The sequence below is a fragment of the Nannospalax galili genome, unplaced genomic scaffold (assembly GCF_000622305.1).
Source record: "Nannospalax galili isolate Female #2095 unplaced genomic scaffold, S.galili_v1.0 scaffold54, whole genome shotgun sequence".
Lineage (NCBI taxonomy): Eukaryota > Metazoa > Chordata > Mammalia > Rodentia > Spalacidae > Nannospalax > Nannospalax galili.
In genome coordinates, this window is record NW_008341028.1 from 14949145 (window position 1) to 14960520 (window position 11376).

An 11376-nucleotide genomic window follows, 5' to 3' on the forward strand; every position below is an offset into this window, starting at 1 on the left:
TAGAACTTTTTTATTGTTATCTTTTCACTTGAAGTAAGCACTTTTTTTTCTTATTGATTTTTTTTTTGTATTTCATATAGAACATCCCAAACAATCTTATTCATCTTTATACCCACTTCCCAAATGGTACCCTCCCATAGCCTCTCCCCCACCACTGAAGCCCATATACTCTGTCATCCCTGTTACTGTCCACTGTATTGTCAGTGCCCCCAGCTGTTCCCCAGTGCAAGACCAGCCACTCAATCTAGCCAGCCTATCTAGAGTTCCTTGTTTTAGAAAGATCAGCTCTTCCTCATCTAGCAGCAATCAGTTGCCAACATTCCTTTAGATAAGACTGGGATCTGCTGTTCATTTTCCCAGTTCTATGCTGGGTTACTGTCTGGGAGTCTCTTGGGCCACCCTGGCCAACAACTAAAAGGAAGATATCTCCTGTCTAGATTGTTTCTTGTTATGTAGCCTTTAGGTATACACATGGACTTTTAAAGAATTATACTGATCCCCTTTAATCTTTGGTTATACTTTCCTTTTGGGTGAAGTAGGCACATAGTGAGTTCCAGGACAGCTGGGGCTACAGGGAGACCCTGTCTCAAAAAGACCAAAACAAAAAAACAACAACAACAACAACAACAAAAAATTAGCCCTGACACAAATGTCACAGCACAAACTAGAATTTGAGAAGCACATTAAAACCTCATTGCAATGCACACTGGGACCAATCTGAGGTGCTACAAGGACCTGGAATTTTCTGTAATAAACTCTATATGGGGGTTCCAGAAAGAAGTATCTCATTTAAAATTCTGCCTTTTAGAAGGTTATGCCATAGCATAATTCTCACTTATGAGCTTCTATAAGTTAGTGAATACACATTTAAAATGCCTAATACATTCTGCCACTATGTCTGGGTATGAAATTCAAGTAAACATTACAATAGTTTATTATCTAGAAGTAATTTTTTAAAAGACCATTCATGAGCCAGGCATGGTGGCACACATCTGTAGTCCCAGCACTTGGGAGGCAGAGGCGGGTGGATCTCTGTAAGTTCAGGCCAGCCTGGTCTACATAGTGAGTTCTAAGACAGCTGGGGCTACAGGGAGACCCTGCTTAAAAAAAAAAAAAAAAAAAAAAAAAAGACCATTCATATTCATTTAAGGAACACAAAAGATTTAAGGAACACAAATTTGTGATGGTTCACAACCACCACATAACTCTAGAGAATATGTTAAAAAACATTAAGGTTCTAGTGACCCATCTATGGTTTGTAATCAGCAAATAGCATTCAATAATCTATTATTATGAAAGAGAACTGAGGAGCAATATATACCAATACACGCTCTCCTTGATGTTCTGTGTTCTGGTAGGGACAGTAAATACAGCAAATTTGGATTAGTCGTGGGGGGGGGCGGGGGGGCAGGGGGCCAGGCAGGCAGGCAGTGAGACAGCTTAGCAGGTAAAGGTGCTTGCCTCCAAGCCAGACCACTTGGTTTTAGCCCCATTAACTCACACAGTGGAAAGAAAGAACTGATTCTCATTAAGTTGTCCTTTGACCTACTCAGATGTACCATGGCATGCTTGTACCCATACACATACACATAAATAAATACATTTAATTTCAAAAAAATAAAAAATTAGCCGTTTGGGTTAGGGATATAGCTTGTGATAGACTGTTTGCCTAGCACGCATAAAGCTCTGAGTTCAATTCTAAGCACTGTAACAAGTAAAATGATCAATTTGTCAGAAATGAAAGATCACAGAGATGTCTATATTAGTCTCTTCCGCTCTAAGAACAGAAGTCAAATAACAGACATACTTAAGAATTTCCTAGGACAGCCCAAGTAGATAGAATTAACTCAGACACCATCAATATCAGATTTAGGGGCTGGAGAGATGACTCAGCAGTTAAGAGCATTGGCTGTTCTTGCAGAGGACCCGGGTTCCGATTCCCAGCACCCACATCGTGCCTAACAACCATCCTAACTCCAGTTCCAGGGTAATCTGACACCCTCTTCTGACTTCTGCAGGCATTGCATGATACGTGTGCACTTGCATACATTCAGACAATACACTCATATACATAAAAAATAATAATGCAATCATTGTGAAAAAAAATCAGATTTAAAACATCAACACTGGGCAGATCCCTAACTTTTCCTGAAGGAAGGGAAGTGATAGAAGTAGGCAAGAAGCTCTGGAAAAACCTCTTAATAACTCATTTTCTTTTTCTTGACATCTTAAGGGACTAGTTCTAGAATGACAGAAACATGCTTTATTTCTGTGAAGCTTGGCCAGCAATCTTTTTTATTAAGAGCAACAGGTTAAAAATAAATAGCAACTTGACTATACTTACAGGAGTTGTGTCGACGACGGAAGCTTTTGGACTGACTCAAGGAGTCCATGTGCCTGTCCACATAGCTCTTTGAGCATTGTTGCTGCTGAGGAGAAATGGCAACATCCTGACTCTTCACATCTGTCCTCTTAGGGATATTCTGAGGGGCACTGCTCGAAGAAGCTGGCTTCTTGGCCACCTTGCTTGTACCATTTTGACTTATACCCACTTGGTAGGAAACGCCAGAAGGGCCTAATTCTGTTTGATGAAAGTCTCCAAAATTCTGGTTGTCTCCAGGACCTGGTATCTCCAGAATTTTTAATTCTGTAATATCACCTGCCCTGAAATAGACAAGAATCCAAGTCTCAAATGTATAACAGCAATAGAAAAGTGGTAAGGATAAAACTGGGATTAACAGAAAACAGTCACCCCTGCAGAATTGCACTTCAGTGAGTTACCAGAGGCAAAAACCAGGCTATATGGCAGAACATTTAAAGACAAGGCTCAGTCACCAACATTCAGCTCATACAGCGCTGGCATTTAACAGCAACCCCCCTCCCCCTTACTCATTTGCCCATTCAATAGGCATTCTCTAGAATGGATATGGTTAAGTCCCTGGCTAGGAGCAGGACATAAAAGCAACGCAGTCTGGTCAGTAGAACAGACACATAACCAATCAAAAGTGTTAAATACAATAACAGAGATATGCATAATGAACTATAGAGCCCCCAAACAAAACATCTTAAGTTTGTACAGTATGTGGACTATTTAAGCTATGTCTAGGATATGGTGGGAGAAGGTAAGAGTCAAGCAGAGTACAGTGTAAGTAGGGAGAAAAGCATCTCAGGCAGAGGCTAAGAGACTGAGAAGGTGTGACAATGTGGCATACAGGATTAACTGCAAATGCTACCTACAGTGTTACAAAAGGGAAAAATGTTTGTGGAAGGCCATCAGGAAATAAGGTACAGCCAGGTAACCAGGGGCCAGATCATGAGCACAATGGGTTTTTCTCTAGCAGGGCATGGTGGCTCATGCCTATAACCCTACATTTGGGACATATAGGCAGGTGAATCATAAGTTTGAGACAAGGTTGGTTTACATAATGAGTTCCAAGCCAGCCAAGACTACAGGGCTACACAGAGCACTCCTGGAGAAAGAGGGAGGGTGTGGGAGAGAGGCTGGGGAGAGAAGGCACCAGTTAGGTCCAGGCAAGAAATGAAAAAACATGGACCAGGGAGTTGGAGGGATGGCTCAACTGCTAAGAGCACTGGCTGGTTAAAAGCACTGGCTCAGTTCCCAGCACCCACAATGGTGGCTAACAACTACCTATAACTCCAATTCCAGGGAATGTGATGTCTACTGGCCTCCATGGCCAGTGTACATGTGGCACACTTACATACATGCAGACAAAAATCATACAGGTAAAGATGGTAAGAGGAAAAAGAAGGAAAGAAAGAAGAGAAAAAACAAGGACCAAGACAGTAACAAAAGGGAGACATTTTGAATACATGCATTTTAGTGATTAAATGAACATGAGGATTGAAGAGAAAGAAGAGTTTATTATGATTCCTAAAGTCCAAAAAATTTTCTCTTTACACTGATTCATTTATTAGGGGGGAGGGGCATGCCACAGTGCACATGTGAAGGTAGAGAACAATGTGCAGAAGATGGTTCTCTCCTTCTACCCATGTGGGTTCTGGGGATCAAACTCAGGGTGTCAGGCTTACTGCCAACACCTTTACCTGCTGAGCCATCTCATTGGCCCAATTCCTAAAGCTAACTTCAATGAAGGGTGCTATTAGTCAACAATATGGCTAGATTTCTGGAAAAAGTAATCCGCATATAAACAGAATGATTACCTCTCCTGGTATATCCAAGTGTAAAAGACCAGTAGACCAAGTGTCTATAGCTCAGACAATGGACTTAAACTGAAGACAAGGATTTGAGTTCTTATTAAAGTATAAAAAAGTGCATATAAAATTACATGGGCCCAGATTCTTAAACTGTGGATTATGGATCCATACAGTGTCACATAATTGAATGTGGGGTTGTGAAAAATTGGGTGACAGTAAGATTTCTTAATATGTATTGACCAAAAATGAATTCAAAATCAAATAAGCAATGAATCCAAGGTGTCTGTGCACACAACATGCACACTGTGCACTGTGCATGCCAGCATACCATCATGCCATTCATCACCAATAATCACTGCCTGAAACAACTTGGCTCAGATTCAAGACTGTTGTGCTATGAATTGCAGTGGTTCTACTATAGATATGAAGTGTTCCACTTGTAAAAACATAGTTTCATTATGGAAACAAAGACTTCCAATATTTTCTTGTTGTCACTGTAAATAAAGTATCAAATTATATCTTTGGATTGCATTGTGCTAGAAGTTTGATTCTAAATTTGCTGTTTGACTTAGTGACTGAGTTTCATTAAAAAAGAGTTAACTGGGATGGGGGGGGGGGGGATGGTGCATGCCTTTAATCCCAGTTTAATCCCAGCACTCACGAGGCAGAGGCAGGTGGATTTCTGAGTTCAAGGCCAGTATGGTCTAAAAATCGACTTCCAAACCAGCTGGGGCTACAGGAAGACCCTGTGTCAAAAAGACCAAGGAAAAAAAAAAAAGTTAAATGAATTTTTGCTTAGGATTAGGAGAGAATTTTCAAGAATCTAATGAAATGGCCCTAAATATACTTCTAAACCATTTTGTACTACATACGTACATATTTATGAAGTGAAATTCATATTTTAGCAATTATCAAATCTAAAATATCAATTAACTCTAAAAAACAGTGAAGATGCTCCATGTACTACATATTCAGTCAAGATTTAATTATTGATGTAAAAATAAATAAGTAAACCTATCTTGTTAGTATGCAAATGTGGTAAAATTACATATATAACAAAGAATTGTTTTAAAGTAAGTTTCTTTATGATTTATTATTGATGTTTATTTGTATATCTATTTTCTATACCTATATATCCTACAATTGCTTAAAAATGTCTGAGGGAGGGGCTGGAGAAATGGCTCAGTGGTTAAGAACACTGGCTGTTCTTGTAGAAGACCTAGGTTCAAATTCCAGCACCCACATGGCAGCTAACAACAGTAACTCCAGTTCCAGGGGATCCGACGCCCTCTTCTGTCCTCTGAGGGCATTGCATGGCACGGGTGCTTGCATACATGCAGGCAATGCATGCATACACATAAAATAAAAATAATAAAATATTTTTAAAAATAATTAAAACACAACAGATCTCTGAAAAAAAAATGTCTGAGGGAAAAAAAGGTGAGTAGAAAAAGTTTAAGAAACTCTGATCTGAAGATTAAGAAAAAAATCAAAGATAGAACCCTGAATTAACCAATGTTAAAGCCTGAAGAATCTTGAAGGCAAGTTGAACACACCAAGGAAAGGGGCACTACCAAAGTTAGCAAGCATTCAATGAGATTAGATTTGAGACACTGCCACTTAATTTAGCAACTAAGTTATTAACAAGCTTGGTAATAGCTAATCCTGGATGATAGAAGAAAAACAAATGAAGGCCTAGAGAATGAGGCTACAGTAAATAAAGGCAGATTATTTTATCTTAAGGATTGCAGATACAAAGGGAAGGGAAATGATAGGGCAGCATTTAGTGGCAAAAGCAAAGAGAGGAAGCACGTTTTTCCTATGAGAAAGGCCTAGATGGGAGAATATAAAGAGGCATTACAAAGGCTAATAGTGAAGACACAGAAGAGATAAAGTGAGGTCAAAAGGAAGCAGACAGACAAGGCATCCCAAGCACAAATGAAAAGGCCAGCTCTGACAGAAGGATAATTTCCAGAGACCAAACAGGTAAACTTGGGGCTAGAGAGACGGCTTAGGTTAAGTGCACTGCCTGCTCTTACAGAGGACCCAGGTTCTGTTCTGGCACCCACATGGCAGTTAACATCCATTGGTAACTCCAGTTCCAGGGGGATCTAACGCCCTCTTCTGGCCGCCACCAGCATTGCATGACACAAATACACACATGCAAGCAAAACATTCATACACATAAAAAATACAAATAAATTTTTAAAAAAGATTAGGTACAGCTGGGTCTGAAGAAATGGCTCAACAGTTAAGAGCACTAGCCCCAAGCTGGGTTCCAACACTGGGTAGCCCACAACCACCTGTAACTCCAGCTCCAGATCTATTCTAGCTTGCTTCACTGTTGCTGTAATAAACCTAACTCTGGGGAGGAAAGGGTTTATTTGGCTTACAGGTTACAGTCCATCATCCAAGGAAGCAGAGCAGGAACTGAAGCATAAACCAAGGAGGAATGTTGCTTTTAGGTTTGATTCCCCTGCTTCTGCTCAGCTCCCTTTCTTATATAGCACAGGCCCACTAGCCCAGGGATGGTACTACTCAATGGGCTAGGGCCTCCTACATCAATTAGTGATTAAGAAAATTCTCCAGACAGGTCTATAGCCAATCTGATGGAGAAAATGCCTCAAGAGGTTCCCTCTCCCCACATGTGTCAAACTGACAATCAAGATTAGCTATCACAGGAGGCAATGCTTTTCTGGTCTCTAAGGACAACTGTGTTCATGTGCATATACATACAGACACCCCCCGCCCCCAAGCCACATACACATACACATAATTAAGAATAAAAAGCTAAAAAAGAATAGGGGGGCTGGAGAGATGGCTCAGCAGTTAAGAGCACTGACTGCTCTTGCAGAGGACTCAGATTCAACTCCCAGCGCCCACATGGCGGCTATGAACCGTCCTTAACTACAGTTCCAGGGGAATCCGAAGCCCTCTTCTGATCTCCGCGGCATTGCACAACACGGATGCACTCACATACATGCAGGCAATACACTCGTACACATAAAATAAAAAAAATAATAATAAAATTAAAAAAAGAAGAATAGGTACATTCATAGGAAAGGTTGTGCAAGGACATGTGACAAGGATGCTGTCACCTGACAATCTCTTTTTTGGTGCGTAAGTATAGAAAACTGACTGCCAAACTGATGAAAAGAGAAGTGTGAGGACACAAGTGAACAATAAGGACACTGGCAAACAGTAAGAAAAAAAGTTCCCCTAACTGGCTACAGTGTGCTTGCTTCTGGATATAAATTATACAAATCTACAAAGACACATTTATGTTGGGAGAAAAAATTAGTAAGGGTCTTTGATGCAGAAAAGCACAAAATACAAACCATAACAATCTGAAACCATAAAAGAAAAAGCTATGCTGAATTCAAGTAAGATTGTGCACCTAACAGAGGTAAGAAACAGGTTTTATAAACCCTGAATCTTTGGTTGAAAATGTATTATAACACAAAGCCTCTGCTGAGAACAGCAGACAGACTCTAAAACCTAAGACTATGAAATCTCTTACCTGACAAGACTCAACTCAAAAGAGACTCCAAGAAAATGCTGCAGCTAGGCATGGTATTGCACGCTTTTAATCCCAGCACACAGGAAACAGAGACAAGCTACTCTGAATTCAAGGCTAGCCTAGTCTACATAACAAGTTCCAGGCCAACCAGAGCTACACAGTGAGACCCTGTTATAAGGAAGGAAGGGAGAGAGGGAGAGAGGGAGGGAGGGAGGGAGGGAGGACATGCTGTTAATCAGACCTTACTTCCAGCACCACAGACCACCAGGCTGGCTTTGGAAGATAATCAGTCAGAGCACTCACCTGAAGGTGACTTCAGGCACAAGACACTTCACTCCATTATGGAAAGGCCGGGTGAGAGAAATGGTCTGGCTGACCTGATCCACTGCTGACACTCTTCCTTGATAGACACCCAAGCTATCTCCACAGTTGATGGACACAATACTGCCCAGCCAATCCATAGCCATGTTTCAGACGTGAAACCACTGTGAAGAGAGGGAAGCATTCAGTGTACCTTAAAGAACAATTTTTAAATTAAATTCAACAAGTATTACATCAGGCTCTGTACTAAGTATCACTTGATACAGTCTGACACTATGGTAATAAAGCTTAAAAAAACTGTCAGAGACTGTGTGGTGGCACATGCCTTCAATCACAGTACTTGGGAGGCAGTGGTAGGTGGATTGCTGAGTTGAGGCCAGCCTGGTCTACAGAGTTCCAGGTCAGCCAGGGCTACAATGTGAGACTGTCTCAAAAAACAAAAACAAACAAAAAACAATCTTGGGGGCTGGAGAGATGGCTTAGTGCTTAAGAACACTGGCTGCTCTTGCAGAGGATCCATGTTCTGTTCTCAGCATCCACATGGTGGCTAACAACCTCCTATAACTCTAGTTCCAGGGGATCTAGAAGCCCTCTTCTGGCTTCCTAGAGCACCAGGCACACATGTGGTGCATTTACATACATGCTAGCAACAGTCATACACATAAAGTAAAAATATTTTAAATAATTAAAAAAAAACCTTTGTCAGCAAGAGCAAGCATACGAATGAGCAATACTGATATATACATACAAACAAAGATCTTGTAGTTGTTTTAAAGTATATGCATTTCAGATGATAATAGTGCAAAACCTTTCAAAAAGAGAGGGCTGGAGCCGTGATGGCCCATGCCTTTAATTCCAGCACTTGGGAGGCAGAGGCAGGCAGGTCTTTGTGAGTTCAAAGCCAGTTTGGTCTACATAGAGAGTTCCAGACTAGCTTGGGCAACAGGGAGACCCTGTCTCAAAAAGACCCCCAACCCCCCCAAAAAGAGAGGGCTGGGGATGTAGTTCAATAGTAGAGGACTTGCTTAGTAGCATGCATAAGTTCTGGTTCAAGTAAAGCTGAACAGAAGACATCATGTTGTCAAGAAAAATCAGTTGACAGGCTGAAGAGACAGCTCAGTGGGTAAGAGCACTTGCTGTCCAAACATGTCCTTATATGGGGAAGCACTATGGATCTATAACCCAATTGCTGGGGGGAGGGGAAGACAAGCAGATCACTGGGTCTTGCTGGTCATCAGCCTAGCTCTAGGATCAGTGAGAAATCTTGTCTGAAGGGAATAAGGTGGAGCATGATAAACAGGATACCTGACATCTTCTGGCTTCTGCAGATGCACAAGCACCTGCACACACATGCACACACACACACACACACACATCACATTCAATACATACACACAAAATGACTTTTTTAAAAAAGTCAACTGAAGACACTACAGAATACTTCAACTAAAACCTACAGAATATACATTCAACTCCACATGAAATGGTCACCAACAATATTGAACCTTAAGTATCCATAAATTTCAAAGGACCAAAACCACAGTACATTTTCTGCCCACAACAGAATTAAATTTGAAATTGATAATAATATGATTTTAGGATATTCCCAAATATTTGGAAATTAAGCAAGATATGTCTAAATAGACTACAAGTCAAAGAAGAACTCAAAAAGAAGTTAGGAAATTGTTATGAACTTGCTAACAAAAACTTAACTTATCAACATTTGTGAGATAGGCTTAAAATAGTGTGTAAGAGAAAATTTATGGCTACAACACCCATTAAAAAGAAGATTTTACAAGTTTTCACCATTTAAGGAAACCCTGTCTCAAGAAGAAAAAAAAAAAAAAAGTGCATCAGCAACTTCATCCAAAGGATTTTTTCCCCACAATTTACTACAGAAAAATTTTAAACATACAAAAATACAGAGAACAGCAAATAAATCTCACATACCCATCACAGAGCTGCAGTAATAACATACTTATAAAAATTTGAGATCAGATGAGTTTTCAATGTTACAAACTTCCATGATGGTGGTTTTAAAAAAGGGGAAGGGGGTCTGGGTATAGTGGCCCACACCTTTAATCCCAGCACTTGGGAGGCAGAGGCAGGTAGATCTCTGTGAGTTCAAGGCCAGCCTGGTCTACATAATGAGTTCCAAGCCAGCTGGGGCTATAGGGAGACCCTGTCTCAAAAAGAACCCCCCAAAAAGGGGGGGGTTCCAGTTTTCTTTAAAAGTGTGGCCTCTGGTAGGTCCACTATGCTTCCATGGATGGCCCTACACCCATGACTATATGGGAAGCACAAATTGGATTCAGTGGGTTCATTTTTAAAAATTAAGGAAAAGGGGCTGGAGAGATGGCTCAGCAGTTAAGAACACTAGTTGTTCTAGCAGAAGACCCGGGTTCGAATCCCAGCACCCACACGGCAGCTAACAATTGTCCGTAACTCCAGTCCCAGGGATCCAACGGCTTCTTCTGACCTCCATGGGCACTGCACAACAGGGGTACACTTACCTACATGCACGCAATACATGCATACACATAAATTTAAAAAAATTAAAGGACACTAAGTTGGGGGATGGATATGGGGGGGTGGAGCAGTAGGCAGTAAAGATGACCAATACACTGCAGGAATTTCTCAAAGAACAAAAACATTAGGAGCTGGAGAGATGACTTGGTGGTTAAGAACATTGGCTGCTCTTGCAGAGAAACTGAGTGTGGTTCCCAGCACCCCCATGGCAGCTAACAACCTCTGTAACTCTAGTTTCAGGGGAGTCCAACCCTATCTTCTGGCTCCCAAGAGGATTATACCATATGTGTGCACTTATAAAACATGCAGGCAATACACTCATACACATTAAAAAAAAAATAAAAACATTTTATTTTTTAAAAATTTACTTTAAAGCTGGGTAGGAGATGGGGGGAGATATACAGAAACTACAAAGAGATGGGGGAGAGACATACAGAAACTACAGAGATGGGAGGAGGATAATGCTGGGGATCAAATCCAGAGCCTCCTGCTGGCTGCTAGAAAAGTTCTACTACTGAGCTACATCACTGGCAATCAGGAACCAGACAGGCTGTCCACTATCTCCACTTCTCTTTAACATAGTGCTTGAAACTCTTGCAACAGCAATAAGACAAGAGCAGGAAATTAAAGGAGTAATAATTGGAAAAGAAGAGATCAAATTATCCCTTTTTGCAGATGAAATGACATCTAAGAGAGGCTAAAAATTCCACCAGAAAACTCCTAGAAATGATTAACACGTTCAGTAAAGAGGCAGGTTACAAAATTAACCTACAAAAGTCTGTAGCCTTTCTATATACCAATGACAAGCAGTCAGAGAAAGAGCACAGGGA

At 40.9% G+C, this 11376-nt stretch overlaps 1 protein-coding gene across 1 annotated transcript in view; it reads right to left on the bottom strand.

Moving 5' to 3' along the window:
* The window catches only part of Edc3 (enhancer of mRNA decapping 3), a 44385-nt gene that overhangs the window by 27871 nt on the left and 5138 nt on the right, over positions 1 to 11376 (bottom strand). The window contains exons 2-3 of the mRNA XM_008836500.2: positions 8000 to 8181; positions 2345 to 2664 (exon numbers count right to left, since the gene is read on the bottom strand). Coding sequence (XP_008834722.1) covers positions 2345 to 2664; positions 8000 to 8163 — 484 coding nt within the window. The 5' untranslated portion in view covers positions 8164 to 8181. The remainder of the gene's footprint in view (positions 1 to 2344; positions 2665 to 7999; positions 8182 to 11376) is intronic.